Source organism: Colletotrichum aenigma (genome assembly GCF_013390185.1).
Source record: "Colletotrichum aenigma strain Cg56 chromosome Unknown KSG_Cg56_contig06, whole genome shotgun sequence".
Classification (NCBI taxonomy): domain Eukaryota; kingdom Fungi; phylum Ascomycota; class Sordariomycetes; order Glomerellales; family Glomerellaceae; genus Colletotrichum; species Colletotrichum aenigma.
The window spans coordinates 676001-693386 of record NW_023500912.1 but is presented as its reverse complement, the minus strand read 5'-3'; the positions used below and the strand labels follow the sequence as shown (position 1 = coordinate 693386).

Sequence of the window (17386 nt, the reverse complement as noted above, 5' to 3'; positions counted from 1 at the left end):
GCCTCAGTTGGCCGCTTTCTTTCATTCAAAAACGTTGGTATCGGACACATCAGAAAACAAGCCGTCTTGGTGTTTATATCCTTTGCTACGCTCAACTAATATGACTTCGGTTTGTTTGCCGGCTTTCGAGCATTGACTGATTCTGTAGCACATGCCACATGGACATGAGAAAAGCTGCCTAAGGAAACTTACATTGCCGGTTGGAATCCTTCCGCACGCACCGGCGAACATCATTTGTCAAAATGCATCCCCCTTACACCACAGACCTCTAGCTATCCTGCCGTCCTGAATGGTCCATCAGCCAGGCACAGATTGGACGGCCCGTCCCACGCAAGATGTGGCGCACATATGAAGCGAAATGCCACAGTCTAAATCCTCTACACGCCGAGGCAAAGAAACTGATCGTCCTGTCCGTATCACGCAGTCCGATAACGCGCTACCGATGTACGATTTTGCCTCTTGTCTTATCTTGGCTTTACGAGTCCGATGCACAGCAGCATGGGCTTATGCGGGCTGACTGGCCGAAAAAGAAGAATATGCAACGTCAATCTTAGCACCGCGCCATCGCACAGTCTGCGTCTTGGCCACTAGGGATGAAGTGTCTGATATCTTCATCCCAAGACATGGCGCTACACGATGCTACGTTGGCATTGCTCAAGCAGATAGCCCATTGCTTCAAATAATACATATTCCGTCTGGTCTTTCTCTTTTCTCGCCTCCCGCGCGGGCTACCACGCTGGGGTTTCCGGCTTGCCGTGTCCACTGTCACCCTTGATTGTCTACACCTCGTCTTCCCTCCTAAAGTGTGTGCATCGTGACGGTCCACAAACCGTTTCGCAGACGACTCGAGATAACAGCACTAGATCCGCTTGGAAGCGCATCTACGTGAGAAACCCACCACGATGCGAGAAGAAGTACGAAACAGAGTCGAGGAGCCAGGCACCTCGGACGACGAAACCGTCGTCGTTATCCAAGATGGCGTCGCCCTGAACGCTGCAGGCCACAGGGACCAGCTGTCGCGCCAATACGGCCTTCTGGGACTTGCCAGCATGGCCCTCACCGTGGACAACGCCTGGGTCGCATTGGGCTCGTCGATTTCGGTCTCTATCCGTGAGTCCACACTCAGTCTCGCAGTTTAAATGTCCGTAACCAACCGGGGTTGGTCTAGTCAACGGTGGCCCACCCGGCATCATTTACGGCCTCCTGGTCGCCGTCTTCTACTACTCTCTAATCGGACTGAGTCTGTCGGAGGTCTGTACCTGCCACTTCTATCCCTTGTTCTGAAGACATCGTGAGCTGCAACTGATGCAGCGTCAAGCTTGCCTCTTCGGTCCCGACCGCCGGCGGCGTCTACCATTGGGCTACCATCGCAGGAGGCCCTCGATGGGGACGAATATTAGGTTTCTTCACCGGATGTACGTCGGTCTGCTGCATCGCGCATTACGTGAAGCAATACTCACTTATATGTTACCAGGGATCAACTTCTACGGCTGGATTTTCGCCCTGGCGTCGCTCATGCAGATCTCGAGCAACGTCGCCGTGAGCATGTACGCAGTCTACCACCTCGACACCTATGTTAGCCAGCCGTACCACGTCTTCATCGGGTACCTCCTGATCCTCTGGGGCTCCGCGTTCTTCATCGTCTTCGCCAACAAGTACGCGCCGCACACTCAGCACGTAGGCACCTTCTTCGTCATCGTCGGCGGCATCGTGACCATCATCATCCTGGCGGCGATGCCGAAACGCCACGCGACCAACCACTTTGTGTGGTCCTCTTTCAACGAGAATAATGCCACCGGCTGGTCGGGCGGGGTCGCGTTTCTCCTGGGCGTCCTCAACGGCGCCTTTACTATCGGGACTCCTGACTCGGTTACGCATATGGCGGAGGAGATGGGCCATCCCAGGAAGGACCTGCCCAAAGCGATCATGTTGCAGATCACTCTGGGGTTCGTCTGTAAGTGTTTGACTCATCTTATTGAAAGACAGACGTTGGTTGACTTGTGTGACAGATGCCTTTTGTTTCGCCGTCGCCTTGTCGTACGCCATCACAGACATCACCGCCCTCCAGGGCGGCTTCAACACCTTTCCGTTGACCAACATCTACGTTCAAGCAACGGCCGGGGATAACGGCGTGCGCAACCCGGGCGCAGCTTTCGGACTTCTGTTCATCATGCTCATCTGCACCTTGACCTGCTGTGTGGGTCTGACGTTGACTGTAAGCAAAAGTGCCGGTTTACCTTTGACTAGGGGTTGACTAGGGGAAACAACTCCCCGTCTGAGTCGCGTCAACGACTGACCAACTCGCAAAGGTTTCGAGGACCTACTGGGCACTGGCCAGAGACAACGCCGTGCCGCTGTCAGCTTTGTTTGGCCGAGTAAACGAACGGCTCAGCTGTCCCGTCTGGTCAACCCTGTTCGTCTGTAAGTCGAGTCGAGGTCTTGCACAGTCCCCATTTGATTAACGTTCGATCTAGGCGTGCTTGCTACCGGGATAGGTGCCATTCCGCTTGGCAGTTCGACGGCTTTTCTCGCCATCGCTGGATCGTTTGTCGTTTTGACGACCATATCCTACGCCATCCCCTTCGCGGCAAACATGCTGTCGGGCCGCAAGTATTTCCCCAAGGGGCCGTTCCACCTAGGACGAGCGGGGTACGCGGTCAACGGCCTGGCTGTCCTGTTCATTGTGTTGTTTGATGTTCTCTTCTGCTTTCGTAAGTCTTCGTCTGTGATGTTCCCCTGTGCTATGTGGGATAATCAGGCTGACCTACTGCCAACAGCCTTTGTGCTACCAGTGAGCGAAGCATCTATGAATTGGAGCAGTGTAATCTTGGTAGGGACGGTGGCGATTACCGGGCTGTGGTGGGCGGCGCACGCCGTCAAACATTACCCCGGCCCGAAGGTGATGGACTTATACATCGAGACCGACGGAGTGGCGCCCGTGACCACCGAGAAGTCTTCGGTATCGGCGATGGCTACGGAGCTAAAGCAGAAAAAAGCAGAAAACCTCCGGAGTTAAGAAATAAATGTACGGCCTACAGCAGCCTTTGGATTGAGTTGACGAGAGATGAACAAAAAGACGAAAGAGAATATACTCGTCCTTGCACATGAACTTTGTGCCACCCCAGAGACTGCTGACAGGAATTGTGGTCCGACATCTCAGCTGCATCCACGTCCACGTCCGGATCACGCTGCCGGAGTGGCGGGGTCGCGAATGGGCGGTGTTCGGGACAACCCGCCATTTGCATCGCGTACATCCCGCAAGCTGCGGATGACTAACTGAAATCAAATCCAGGAACCTGACGGCCCGCGTTGTCGACTCAGCTGGTTTTCGCTTTTGTGCGTGTACAGCTGCAAAAGCTTGCTAGCCTGGTGGCCGGTTTGCCGTTGACGCGGGGTCGAGGGCGCGATGTTCGAAAGCGGAATTCGGGGGACCATGGTCCGCCGTTGCAGCCCCATACGTCGAGGCGGACATTATGTCCAAGAAGGGCCACTGGGTCTTCGATTTGAGCTGTGATTTAACTCACCACTTATCTCATCGCGAAGTTCATTGATTGCAAGAAAAAAGGCAGTTGGCGGAGAGCCGGTTGAGACCGTGTTTTGCTGGTTCAAAACGATGAACGGCTGAATATTGGGCAGATCGGTGGAAGCGAGAATGAGAATCTTGGTTCTGCCGTCCCAGAGTATGTCCAATTGACGAGCAGTCTCCCGCCCTGGATATGCAATGTAACGCAGAACCGGCGCAGGCATGTCATATCGGGCCACCCATCCCAAGACCTGAAGTGGGTGTGAACCAGCTGCTTTTTCGCATCCGCCCCGGTGTTTTCGGATGCGTTCCCCTCGATTGCGGAGTGCCTAACTGCATCATTCGAGATCAGGGTCCAGCTGTCCGCCGTGGCTTGACACAGGAAGAGTCCTCGGAACGCTATTGATGGAATTTCGCAGTCACATGGCAAGAAGCTTTCGAGGGGAAAGGAGGAGGACGATCCGCAGAGGCTGATGTTGCCGATCAGGACGATGTGGGCGATGCACGTCGAGACTACAAAACGACGGCATCCCACCGGCGCCTTCTCGTTGCTTTTGAAGGGTAGTTTGCAGGAACAATACCAACACAGTCTTTCATCATGAAGTCAGTCGCTGTCGGAGTGCTCTCTCTCGCGGCTGCCGCCTCGGCGCAGCAAGCTCTGTACGGCCAATGCGGTGGACAGGGCTGGACGGGACCCACGACCTGCGTGGCCGGCGCCGTATGCCAGTATTCCAACGCCTGGTACTCGCAGTGCGTTCCCGGTAAGTCGTCACAACACCGTTCTTGGTGAAGAACAAGAGCTGAACGTCTACAGGCACCGCCGCGCCGACGACCACCTCCCGGACCAGCACCCTCGCCACCTCCACCGTCCGCACCTCGAGCTCCTCCTCGGTCCGGACCTCCTCGACCGCCGCGCCGCCCGCGACCAGCACCGGCTTCGCCAAGGCCGTCGGCACCAAGTTCAACATTGACGGGGTGACCAAGTACTACGCCGGCACGAACTCGTACTGGATCTCCATGCTGAGCTCCTCGCAAAACGCCGACGTCGACCTCGTCATGGGCCACCTCAAGTCCTCGGGCCTCAAGATCCTGCGCATCTGGGGCTTCAACGACGTCAACTCCATTCCGTCCAACGACGTGTACTTCCAGTACCTCAGCGCGTCCGGTTCGACCATCAACACGGGCGCGAACGGGCTGCAGCGCCTCGACGCCGTCGTCGCGTCGGCGGAGAAGAACGGCATCAAGCTCATCATCAACTTCGTCAACAACTGGAACGACTACGGCGGCATCAACGCGTACGTCAACGCCTTCGGCGGCGACCACAACGGCTGGTACACCAACACGGCCGCGCAGACGCAGTACAAGAAGTACATCGAGGCCGTGGTGAGCCGGTTCAAGTCGAGCACCGCCATCCTCGCGTGGGAGCTCGCCAACGAGCCCCGCTGCCAGGGCTGCAGCACCAGCGTCATCTACAACTGGGCCAAGACGACGTCGCAGTACGTCAAGAGCCTCGACCCCAACCACATGGTGACGCTCGGCGACGAGGGCATGGGGCTGCCCGGGGATACCTCGTACCCGTACCAGTACTCTGAGGGAACCGACTGGGTTGCCCTCTTGAACATCACCACGCTCGACTTTGCGACCTTCCACTTCTACCCCAACTCATGTAAGTTCTGGGGATAGATGTCTCACTCGAGAGGTGATTGGCTGACATAAGAATAGGGGGACTCGGGTACGATGCGGGCAGCAAGTGGGTGACGGACCACGCTGTTCAGTGCGTTGCGGCAAACAAGCCATGCTTCTTTGAGGAGTGTAAGTGAACGATACGCAACGACAACCGTAGCCTCACTCGAGGCGGCGATTAAAGAAACATTAGCTGACACGGAGACTTAGACGGCACCCCCGAGCGGCACTGCGAGCTGGAGAGGCCGTGGCAGATCACGTCGGCGACGACGGCCGGCATGGCTGGCGATGCTTTCTGGCAGCTCGGCGATACCATCAGCACCGGACAGACTCACAACGACGGCAACACCATCTATCACGGCACCGACGAGTGGACCTGCTTGGTTACGAACCACGTCGCAGAGATTAGCTGAGTGTGATGATGTGTTGATAAATGATGAGTGAAAGGCCCGAGAAGTGGTGGAACCAATGCGGCCGGTACAATCTCGCAAAAACACCGTAAATAAGCTTCTTCTTCGTTGTACATATTGTGTGTTAATGGAACTTTCTGTGTGTACATTGGAAAGCTGGAGAAAAGAAAGCTACCCCAGACCTGGAAAAGTGACCACTGTAGTTGCAGCCAATCAGAGACCAGGGGAATCGTCTGACGTGCCTCGGCCCCCCAGGAATCATAGAAGCGTCATCGGAGGCGGTCCCTGTAAAGCTGCTTATCGATAAGCTGTCGCCCGCGAAAGAATCTCAAGCTTCCCCGGTCGCTCTGAGCGTTCCATTTGCTCTCCATTTCCACTTCGCCAAAGCTGGTTCTCACCGACGACCAATTGACACAGCACGGCACAATGGGCGCATCATCGTCAAAAGCAGCACAAGGCGCGGCGCGCAAGTTCCCGACCCGCGCGCCCGGCGCCGTGCCGCCCACATCAGCGAGCAGAGCAGCTCCGGCTCCCCCTCCTCAATCGCAGCCGAGCACACATGCAAAGGCACAGGCTGCGACGTCCAAGACAGATGGTAAGCTATTCTTCCTGACCGAATGGCCCGAAAAGCGTCGCTGACACGCTGTTCTTCCAGACGTCCTCGCGGACTCGATCAACCCCGAAGTCAGCGAAGAGTTCTCCTCCCGCCTGCGCCAAATGGGCGTTGTGCAGCCCAACCCGACATATTCTGCCACTTCGACGGCGTCGCTGCCAGCTCACGCGGCTGCCATCTCAAATCCGGGGCCCCTGTTCCCTCCAACGTCACGAAACGCGACACTGGCTACTCTCGAGGCGAGGCGCGCCTTGCAACAGCGAGCTGATGAAGAGTTTGAGAGTATGGGCAGGAGCGGGAACGACGGCAGAACGTTGCTGGACCTCAACACCATCGTGCAGATGCATCTGATGCGCGAGAAGGGCCACTCGTCAGCTCAGATTGAGGAAAGGCTCAATCTGAAGAAGGGTATCGTGGAGAAACTGGGTCGTCCGGGCATCACGAGTCCCGCTTGAGAAAGACCAAAAAAAGCTAATATAAAATGTGATTGTATTATATGTGTAAAAAAAAAACAAGATGATACGCTAGACTCCTGATATCGATGTATTACGACCAATCAACCCAATAAAAAGACACTTTTCTCCCTTCTAAACCATGCAATGGTCTACCAGGCGCAGTGGCCTCCGTCAATGCGCAGGTCGCTGCCCGTCATGAAGGTGCTGGCATCGCTGAGCAGGAAGACGGCGGCGCCGCGGTACTCGCCCGGGCTGCTGAGTCTGCCCAGCATGTTGTGCTTGGGCCACTCCTCCTTGCGCTCCGGGTAGGTCTCGAAGAGCGCCTCGACCATGGCGGTCACGATGTAGCCGGGCGAGATGGTGTTGACGCGGATGTTGTGCACGCCCCATTCAGCCGCGAGGTTGCGTCCGAGTTGCAGAACTGCAGCCTTGGAGGCGTTGTATGCACTGCAAGCCGCGTGTTACGTCAGTCTTGTGTCACCACGAAGGAACCTCTCCTCATAGAAGGATTCGCGAATCCGCATCGCTATTGAGGGGAAGAGAGGGGTAGATGTGAGAACTTACGGGCAGATCAATCCCCTGTTGGCGACTGTGCCGCTCATGCTGGCGATCAGAACGATGCTGCCGGGGGTGTTGAGTCTGATCATCTGACGAGCGACGGCCTGCGCGGTCATGAAGCAGCCGGTGACGTTGACGCCCATCATCCTGTCGACGTCCTCGGCCTTGTACTCGAGGGCGGGAGTCTCCTGCTGAATACCAGCGGCGGCGATGAGGCCATCGAGACGGCCGTGCTTGTCGGCGATGCCGGCGACAATCTCGTTGAGGGAGGCGACGTCGCGGACGTCGACCTGGTGGTAGGTGAGGGTGGTGGCGAGCTCCGTCTCGGCTCTGAGGGCGACCTTCTCAAAGTCGGGGTCGGGCTTGGGGAGACGGTCGATGGCGTGGACTGTGAAAGCGTGTGTTTTAGTGTCGTGTGCCTAAAGTGTGTGTAAGTTGCTTTCGAAGGGTTTCTTACCAGTTGCGCCGGCCTCGAGGAGAGCCTCGGCTTGTGTGAGACCAAGACCTCTGGCACCACCGGAGACGATAATGACCTTGCCGTGGAGGCTGAACTCGGGGAGGACGCGGGTCATGGTAGGCGATGTGAGGGGGACGGCGGCCTTGGGAGTGGTGTTGAAGCTCCTGACCGGGTTCACGACGGGGTTCACGACGGTTTGGTTGAGAAGGGGCTCAGCGGCCAGAGGAGCGACGGGGAGAGATTGAGTTGCGAGCCTGGAATGCGCCTTGTTGAGCTGGGCGCCGAGAACGAACGGCCTCAGACGGGTTACGTACCGAGACATCTTGTCGAATTGACAGTTAAGATATGTGCAAAGTCCAAGAAGGATGAAGTTTGGCCTGGAAGTCAATGGCAAGTGGTGATCCGTTGGTGGTGGAAGCCGGTGGTTGTCTCTGGGAGGGCAGCCGGAGGAGATGGAGGAGCGATGTCGCACGGTCGAGGTATGTGGGTGTAAGTGTGTGTGTGTGAATGAGCTTGAGATGAAAGCGGCGGCGGCGTCGAAGACGGGAGGGCGGAAACTTTATCGACGAGGAGGAGCGTTTGGTTGCTTGTGTGTGTTGTAAGAGTGATGAGTTGATGAGTGTGTAGAGTGACGAGCTGTTCCTCAAGTCCTGAGAGCAGTTCGTCTTCTCTCGTCTTTATACCTTTTTGGAACGACTAATATCGTCAACTTTGGCATGCCGGGCTGGGTTTCCCGTTCCCCCGCACAGGCAATGCCCAAGGTAGTCCGGGTCTTGCCCCCTCACCCTTCACCCTTCCTTCACCCACGCCACGCCACGCCCATCCAGGATAGGATCCTTTCCTCCCGTCATGCCAATCCAATTCTCAGATCAGCATCCCCGAACCGAAGCTCAATGGCACGGCACCGAACCGCACGCGCGACAGTTGCACCAACAGAACAGCTGCTAGCGCCGAAGCAGGCATTGGCATCGACAAGGTCTGGTCTCTCTGGGTTGATTGGTGCGCCCCAGGGGGGTTGTGTTGTTGTTGTTATTGTTGGTCACTAAGGTAAGGTAGACAGACAGACACATGTCCCTGGCTGGTCCGGTCCGGATGCGGACTGGGCGACTGCGACAAGCCTCGTGTCGTCTGGCCGGACGTCCCGCCCTCACTTTCGCCTCAACCGTGTTTTCTTTTCTCTTGCCCTATTCTTTTCTTAGCATCGTCGGATGTCAAGTGAGCAGCAAAAAAGTGGAAGTGGCCCACCGTCGCGGCCGCGGGCTCGGTGCCGCCCCGTTGTTCTAGGTCCATGTGTACTGCATAGGATGTGTGTGTGTGTGTGTGTGTGTGTGTCTATCTGTCCGTCCCAACTGCGCGTCGCGGCCGCATGAGCTCTTGCAGGTCTCTCCCAGGTAGGGGGGAAGGCTAGAACATCCAAACCAGAGGGTCCGCCATTTTCCGAGACAGGTCATGCGGTGGTTGTCAGATATCAGATTCAAGATCCCCGCCCATGTTCCTGTAAGCTCTTTAGCTACGGTACTAGGCCAGCGCCCCGGGGGGAAGGGGAGACGAGGGGAAGGGAGGGGAGGAAAGGAGGGGAAAGGAAGCGATGGCGAGACGGACGACGAGGGACGAGCTACCAAAAGAAGCTCAGAAACAGCAATTGGAGGCGCCCACCACCCACGAGCTTGGGCTCCAAGCAATCAATCAAGCAAGCAAGCAAGCACAAGCAGGCATCCTGGAAGCGGACACAGGACCCTGGGCCCCGCGGCGGAAACACACCGGCGGGATCCGTTGGTTCACGGTTCACACGAAACGGAGACATGATTCGTCGGAACGTCGGGAGACAGGGAACGTTCCGTACTGTCTAAGTAAAGCTCTCAAGGCTTGCCTCAACTGTCGAGGATGCGAATGGAACATTCTTCTGGGCTGTGAAAGTGAATGATGGATACACGGTAAGGTACTGCTGGGTCTGCTGGGTCTGCTGGGTCCCGGCTGGAATCCCGGGTCAAACACTATTGGGATACTACATCGAGAGTAGCAGCACTGGGTTGCAGATATGGGTCCATCGTGAACCCTTTTTCTGTCTTCGTGACCACTGCACAGGGAAGTTGGACCCTGCCGTCTGCCGCGAAATAGAAGTCCAGACTGTCACGTCGAGCAATGCAAATCCACGCCCCCCAGTCCAGGCCATCCGGGAGTGGATCCAGTCTGGGGGAATGCGGAGTGCAGTCAGGGACCCCCCGCCGGGTTGCCCAAAAGGGGAATCCGAGAGCGAATCCCTTTCGGGGTGCAAAGGGGCCCCCAATCTTTCTACCCTTTGCTTTCCTTTCCTTTGCCTACCTCCTTAGGTTTGTGCCACCATCGTGATTGTAAGTCCGTTCGGCCAGACGACCCAGAGACGAGCTCATCAAACATCCCCGACTCCTGCGCCACCAACAAACTCGGTCAGACCAGTCAAATTTTGATGCCATCGTGACGCATGACTCCGTTCGAACACGCAATGCAACAACCAAACACGAGCCGATGCAGAGCCAGAGCCTGACCCTCCCTTCGCTTCTGTTGGGCTCTCACCAATGTCAAAGCTTCCTTTCCATCTCCTTCTCCTGCCTCTGACACTCTGTCAGTGTCCCGGCTCTATCGCAAGCTCCATCTCCGGCTGCGGCTTCTGCTTCCGCCCGCCGCTCTCCATTCCCACTCCTCCTCTCACTCCTCCTTCTCTCACTCCCATTGCCACCGTCGCAGTCATTTCCTTTCCCATTCCCATTCCCAGCCCGAGCGACCACTTGTCCTCGAGCCGCTGCACACCTGCATCGCCCTCCTTGGCGATCCACTGCTGGACCGCCCAGAACGATTTCAGATACGATATCCCGAGCACAAAGTCCTCAAACCCGATCGACAGCCCGGTCACGGCCATTTTCCTCCGGACGAACCTGCCTTTGGCGTCCGCTCCCGCGTTGGGTGCCGCCACCAACATGATCCACAGGAAGACCCCCGGAATCTTCTTCCAGGTCACCAGACTCACTCGTCGCATTGCCATGTACGCGTCCTCCAGCACCTCCTGATCGTCAAACTTTGAAATTTGGCGGAGAGACCTCACCGCCCAACTGTAGATCAGCCCCGCGAGCCTGACTGTCTCAAGCACCCAGTCCGCCTCTGAGCTGGCTTCTGTGGGCCGCGAACGTGACGCTCCCAAATTTCCCAGTTTATCGTACAGCCACGATGCCGTGCTTCGGATCTTCGGGCTTTCTCCTGTCGCCAACCCTGCGGCCGCCGAGGTCACCGACATCGTGAGAAAACGCACGTCGTCGAGCACTCGCGCTGCTTCCACGAACAACCCAAGCGTCTCCGCAACACTCTCGAAGCTTGTCGGTGAAGCCAGCAGTGGGCTGTCGTACCCGTCCGGCCACGTCGTTGGAACTGGTATTTCTTCGTCCCGCACGGGGTCGTTTTCCTGCCAGTAGAGGTCGGTCTCGAAGCAGCATGCAATCTCATAATCGGTTCTGTTCATCGATTGTGAGTATCATTGCGGCGGCACTCTGACGGTGCTCAAGGCGGTCTTACAGAATCATGATCGACTCGCCTACGATGTCTTTCAACCCCCTCATCCCATTGCGCAGCTTGATCATGCGTTTGATGCCTCTCATGTGAGCAAACATGCTCTCGTCAGCGCCCCAGAACCACTGCAGGGCAGTTAGTCGTGTCCTTGATGGAGCTTTTTCTTCTATTTCCCACACCAAGAAGCAAGAGTGCGTGTATCTTGCAAACTCACCTCCATGACCACCAGATTCACAACGCTTCGTACCATCTCCACGGCGATTGCGTCAAACGGGCGCTCCATGTACTCAGCGATGATTGACAAAACGTGAGCTTTCAGGGCCAGTGATTCTGGATTCTTGGTGATCTCCAGCCCATGCTCCAACGATTGAGTTGTCGACGACATGAGAATACCAATGTTTGGAAACAGCGGTGACTGAAGCATCCACGGAAGGACCTCTGCTAGAAACACGGGGGGCTGGCTTTGCCCATCGATTGACACCATGTTGGGAGCGACGACTTGGATGTCTACACAGTCCCATTAGCCAGGATGCGAGTCATTAGTGCAGCTCATCAACTAACAGAAGTGAAGAAGCTCCGTGGTTCTGGGACCTTGAGGAAGCGGCATCCCATTGAGCGTTGTCACCTCGGTGAGAATGCCTCCGATGGATGTGGGACTGTTGTAGAAAAAGGCCATCGGGTCGCCGTTTCCGTCGAGGAAGAGGTTGGCCCGGGCTCGCGCCCTCGCCATGACGGCTTCATTCTCCTGTCGCTTTTCTTCAGACAATCTTCTAGAGTCCGTCCAGGAAGAACCCCCACGAGCACCAGGCTTCTTGCAGACTTCCTTCGCTTGCGTCTGCAGAGCCACGGGTCCTGGAGCTTTCAAGCGCGCAGACGTGTGATTCGCAAACGAGTTCTCGGGTCGTTTGCCGGACCCCACAGAGAAGGACGACAGCTCAAAGGTGAGGACCTGGTCCTCATAGGCGGGCTTCGGGATCGACTCGACCTGCGTGATGGTACACTCCACCGGAGGGAAGCGCCTCGAGCAGTTCACGCAGGGGGCATCTGGCCGTCGGATTATGCACTGCAACCCCTTGTTCTCAACACCGATTCGGACGGTAAGGTAGATGGGTGGATCGCACAGTCCGGGCCGAGCCGGATTGGCTTTGAAAGGACGGCGATCACTCACCTTTTGCTTGCGTTTTTGACACTCGGTGCACGACTTTTGCACTCTCATCCGCCGCTTCGGCGGGGGTTTCGATGCTTCGGCCATGATGAGTGAGGATACTTGACATGATGAGAGGTGAAACGTCACATTTTGGTCGCACTGAGCAGCTGAAATCTAAGACGGCCGAAAGAAGATGAAAGGAGTCGTCGGGCCACTAACATGCTGTTGATTCAGCCACGGCTGAGCGAAGATGAAGGGTGGATTAGAAGATATTGAGGCGCAAGGGAGGTGGTATTGCACTTAGGCGGATAGCTGCATGATGCTGTTGCATGGGTGAGTGGATTGATGCATACCCAGCATGTACGCTGCGTTTTTGCTGCGGCCATCGCCAAAGGCGGCTGTCCTGAAATTCCCCTCACCCTGTAGAGTCTCCAACTTCCATACGAGCGACAGAAACCATCGGCGCTTGACTCAGGATGCGAATAAGATTCAGCCTTCCTCCACTTTTCTTGATTATATGTAACTTCAGATTACCCAGTCTTTTATTTGAAAGTGTTCTGTCTCTCTCAAGTTTCCACGTCCATCGCATCGGCAGACCGACAACAGCGGATGAATGCTTTGCATCGCAATCGCCAACAACAGCCCTACCGCAGTATCGACAAAAATAACCAACCACGAAAATCGAATCCGACAGATGTCATTGGTTGAATTGAATGATTCGACATCGTTATTCTGAGTGAATCAGCCAGGGTCAATGAATCCACAAGCCGTCGTCCTCCGCACCGTTTCCGACCGCCAACCGCAAGCAGTCTCCTCTCGTCCAAGTCGATTTGTTGCCTCGGTCAATGTTCGGCTCAGGTTGGGCCAGGGGCTTCACTCAATGGCCATCCCAAAGGAAGTTGGGAAGGAAACCAAGAAGCCTCTGGCGTTATCTTGGGGTGGGGGCAAGCGTCTTGTCGCGGCTCGTCAATGCCATTCACAACTGTTGGCGCTAGACTTGGAGGAGGTCGCCACTGGATCGCAAACGAATGAAAGAGGAGCAGCATGAAGAGCACCAAGATCGCCGCGGCCAACCGCGAAAGGAAACCCGAGCCCAACAACACGCGACACTTTGCCATCACATGTCGTCGACCCCTCAATCGCCGATTAATCGCCAGCTGATCAACGACCATGAATGACGACAGAAGGATTATGGCGACGATTTCATGAAGTGCGACTCGGACATGGATCAGTCGACGCCGCACGGAAGCTCCAGGGAGGCAAGCAGACGTCTCGGTATTTGTTTGCCGGAACTGCGATCTAAGTAAGAAGGCGCGCAAACCAACGGGAGGAATCCTGCAGCGCGCTGTAGCATGTAATCGAGGTTGCCGTCGAGCGACCGGAAGGATTACGGCCCAGGCTTGCTGAAGGCTTGGTATGAAGTCATACCGTGCCAGACGATCGAAAGATTTTGCAAACTTTTCATCGAGAAAAGGCGAGGCTTCCGGCGGCTCGAAAACTCGAGGCAGGGGACAATGTCCGACTCCTCGTGGTTTAATCCCGCGGGTGTGACGAGTGCCGCGCCGCGCGCCGAGACCGTGTCCAGGGGGTCTACCGATTTTCTACCTCTCGTACGGCCGCTTACTGCGTCCTCAGAGTCGGAGGCCCCGCCGCCGAGCACGAGGTCCGCTTGGCGGTGCCGCTGATCATCACCCGACTACCATCAACGTCGCCTTGGCGGCCGTCTTGGAGGCTGACCGGCTGTGAGATGTTATCGACGTCTGGTTTTCGACGCGGTTGGCCAGCATCTGGTCTGGCTACTGTGGTCAATGTGCGCCGTGGTCACTCATATCGTGCATGTAGCAGAAGGCTTCACTGTTGGGGCAGCTTAAGACTCGAGTGTGTTTGTTGACAGTTTGCAAGTGAACATCCATGGCAACAGGGCTGCACATTATCGAGATTTTGGAACACCAAATGCTAGGCGACGTCATCTCAGCTTTGAAATGCAGGAAATGTAGCAACGCGTGTAGAATATGCCGGGTGCAACTTCACTTATCGTGTCTCTGAATGGATAAAAGACCCACCACATCTCCCTTCCTGGTGGTCAACCAGCACGATATGTTACACGGTGTTACCCTCCGTCGAGGTCGTCGATGTGCAGGAGGCAACACTTTGCTCCACTAAACACTCCTTGGCTTGGACAGAACTCCCGCACATTTTCGACCAAGCGGTGGTCAGATGGCCCAGTATGCAGCCTCGACTTGACCGCAGACTCCCCAGACTGCAGTCTTGGACGTTCCACTCCTCCATCCTCGTTGAACGCAGAGATTGGTGCCCGGCTGTGTGTGCCATCATGAACCAAGAAAGACCCCTCAATCTTGGAGCGCCGGGGGCCCACATGCAACGTCCTGTCGATACCATGAGTAGGGTAATGCCCATGGGGTTGGATGTCTATAAACACCTTCCATCCCTCCTCTTCTCCATACTCCCCTCTTTTCTGCTCCTCCATGATCATTGATGATTCCCCAGACTTGACCCACCAAACAGACTTGCATCTCTGCAACATTGCTTGGTACACAGTCCTCTAATCTGTCGCAATGCCTCCCTCCAAGGTAGACACAGAGTCTCCTCCGGCGGATGACTTCCACACCGGCACTCGCACGTCGGGAAGCGATAGCCCTCCAGACAAAGCCGCGCGAGCTTCCACCGCAGCCCTCCTCCGGAACCCTTTGGTCGGGTTGAGCCACGACGAGCTCATCAAAGATGTCGACACTTTCACCGACAAGTACGGCTTGACCGACTATAGGGAAGAATTCCGAAAGGGCGCTCTTGTTGCCCAGGCCAGCAACCGCCCCGATGGATTCGAGACTATCACGGCTCTCAATGAGGAAGAAAAGGTGGTGCTCCGGAGAGAGATCAACCACCGTTGGGATCAGCCGTTTATGCTGTATTTCCTCTGCTCCCTGTGCGCTGGATCGGCCATCGTGCAGGGTATGGACCAGACGGCGGTCAACGGAGCCCAGGAGTTTTACTACGATACTTTCGGGATCGATGACCCATTGATGCGGGGACTGATCAACGGCGGTATGCTTCCACCCGAACCATGCTGCGTAGTACATGTTCTGACAATACACGTAGCCCCATACCTTTGCAGTGCTCTCTTCGGGTGTTGGACAAGTCCTTATCTCAACAACTGGGTTGGCCGACGCGGAACCATTTTCATCTCATGCTTTTTTTCCGTCGCAACGGGATTCTGGATGGCTGTCGCCGATACGTGAGCGCCCTTTCTTTTTTGGGAAGCGTCGCTTTCCATTAACATAAGTGACAGATGGTACAATCTATTCATCGCTCGCCTTGGTCTTGGTCTTGCCGTCGGCGCAAAAAGCAGCACGACCCCTGTGTACAGCGCTGAAAGTACACCGAAAACCATTCGCGGGGCGTTGACCATGATGTGGCAGATGTGGACAGGTATAGATGTCACCGCGACCTCGAAAACGGGAGTTGACTAACACGTCGAAGCTTTCGGGATTGCCCTCGGATTGATCGTCTCCGTCGCGTTTCAAGACCTCGAGTTTCTCGGAGAAAACACGCAGTGGCGTTGGATGCTTGGAAGCACATCTCTTCCTCCATTGATTGTTATGTGTCAGGTATGTCCACCTCTCCTTACATAACCCTGCCCTTTCTGACCCTCCATCAATAGGTTTACTTCTGCCCTGAGAGCCCGCGCTGGTACATGGAGAAGGGCAAGTACGACAAGGCCTTCAGATCGGTACGCCGGTTGCGCAAGCACGTCATCCAGGCAACCCGAGACATGTACTACGCGCACAAACTCCTGGAGGTCGAGACCCAGGCCCGTAGCGGCCGCAACTGGAAGGATTTCTTCACCGTCCGGAGAAACAGACGCGCTGCGACGTTTTCCTACTTTGTCATGTTCATGCAGCAGGTATGTGATGGATTGGCACTGCCAAAGTCTTCATGCTAACGAATCATTTGACAGTTCTGTGGAATCAATGTTGTGTTAGTACTTTCCTACCCTTTTAGCATTTTCGTATCTTTTTTTCAGAATATGGAGCCGGGGCTCAAAAGCCGATGGGGCCGATAATGTGACGCACCCGGTACCGGTGATGGGGCCGGTGGCGGAGCTCTGGTCCGAGGAACTCCCCTCTCCCCCGGGGAATATTCGCCGGGAACAGATTGAACGAAGTCACAGATCAAGAGGCTAACACATCTACAGGATGTATTACAGCACGGCCATCTTCCAGGATGGAGGCTTCTCCAGGTCTGAGGCGTTGCTCACCAGCATGGGCATGGGCCTCATCAACTGGCTCTTCGCCCTCCCAGCATTCTATACCATCGACACATTTGGAAGAAGAAACGTAAGTTCATTATTAGAGCTGGCAGACGTGTCGCTAACGTTCACGCAGCTCCTGCTGGTCACCTTCCCCTTGATGTCTCTCTCCCTCATATTCACCGGCTTCAGCTTCTACATCCCCGAAGGAACCGCAAGGCTCGCCTGCATCGCGACCGGAATCTACATCTTCGCCGCCGTGTACTCCCCCGGAGCCGGGCCGGTCCCGTTCACTTACTGCGCCGAGGCTTTCCCGCTGCACATCCGCGACATCGGCATGAGCAGCGCCACGGCCGTGACGTGGGGCTTCAACTTCATCATCAGCTTCTCCTGGCCGTCCATGTCGGATGCCTTCACCCCGACGGGCGCGTTCCTGTGGTACGCCTGCTGGAACCTCTTTGGTTTTGTCGTGGCGTACTTCTTCCTCCCCGAGACGAAGAACCTGACGCTGGAGGAGCTCGACAGCGTCTTCTCAGTTCGCAACAGGGACCATGCAAAGTATTACACTTCCAAGATGCCTTGGTACGTGAACAAATACTTGTTGCGACGGGATGTGCCTCCTTTCCCGGCGCTTTACGAGGTTGATGATCATCACGAGCACCATGACGTGCAGCCAAAGGCCACTGTTCAGCACAGCGAGAGTGGATTGATCTCAGGGACGAACGGCGAGAAGTGA

General features: G+C 56.0%; 6 protein-coding genes across 6 annotated transcripts; 4 read left to right on the top strand and 2 right to left on the bottom strand.

Moving 5' to 3' along the window:
- Positions 1–902: 902 nt before the first annotated feature.
- CGCA056_v009209 (Choline transport protein) lies at positions 903–3016 on the top strand (the record flags this gene model as incomplete). The annotated part of the gene is made up of 8 exons (XM_037324456.1): positions 903–1110; positions 1169–1251; positions 1319–1415; positions 1475–1954; positions 2010–2215; positions 2310–2421; positions 2475–2711; positions 2778–3016. The coding sequence occupies 8 exons, from the start codon at positions 903–905 to the stop codon at positions 3014–3016; spliced, it is 1662 nt and encodes a 553-aa protein (XP_037176822.1).
- A 1105-nt stretch (positions 3017–4121) lies between these two features.
- On the top strand, positions 4122–5619 carry manF (putative mannan endo-1,4-beta-mannosidase F; the record flags this gene model as incomplete). The annotated part of the gene is made up of 4 exons (XM_037324455.1): positions 4122–4284; positions 4338–5189; positions 5246–5335; positions 5417–5619. The coding sequence occupies 4 exons, from the start codon at positions 4122–4124 to the stop codon at positions 5617–5619; spliced, it is 1308 nt and encodes a 435-aa protein (XP_037176685.1).
- Positions 5620–6042: 423 nt separating this feature from the next.
- On the top strand, positions 6043–6684 carry CGCA056_v009207 (uncharacterized protein; the record flags this gene model as incomplete). Its single annotated transcript, XM_037324454.1, has 2 exons — positions 6043–6211; positions 6272–6684. The coding sequence occupies 2 exons, from the start codon at positions 6043–6045 to the stop codon at positions 6682–6684; spliced, it is 582 nt and encodes a 193-aa protein (XP_037176155.1).
- Positions 6685–6833: 149 nt separating this feature from the next.
- On the bottom strand, positions 6834–8021 carry CGCA056_v009206 (D-arabinitol 2-dehydrogenase; the record flags this gene model as incomplete). Its single annotated transcript, XM_037324453.1, has 3 exons — positions 6834–7131; positions 7249–7630; positions 7700–8021. The coding sequence occupies 3 exons, from the start codon at positions 8019–8021 to the stop codon at positions 6834–6836; spliced, it is 1002 nt and encodes a 333-aa protein (XP_037176682.1).
- A 2280-nt stretch (positions 8022–10301) lies between these two features.
- CGCA056_v009205 (uncharacterized protein) lies at positions 10302–12488 on the bottom strand (the record flags this gene model as incomplete). The annotated part of the gene is made up of 4 exons (XM_037324452.1): positions 10302–11181; positions 11243–11361; positions 11451–11743; positions 11798–12488. 4 exons carry the CDS (start codon positions 12486–12488, stop codon positions 10302–10304), a joined length of 1983 nt encoding a protein of 660 aa, XP_037176684.1.
- Positions 12489–14959: 2471 nt separating this feature from the next.
- On the top strand, positions 14960–17386 carry araE (Arabinose-proton symporter; the record flags this gene model as incomplete). The annotated part of the gene is made up of 8 exons (XM_037324451.1): positions 14960–15446; positions 15501–15636; positions 15691–15830; positions 15882–16009; positions 16063–16305; positions 16360–16379; positions 16597–16738; positions 16787–17386. 8 exons carry the CDS (start codon positions 14960–14962, stop codon positions 17384–17386), a joined length of 1896 nt encoding a protein of 631 aa, XP_037176683.1.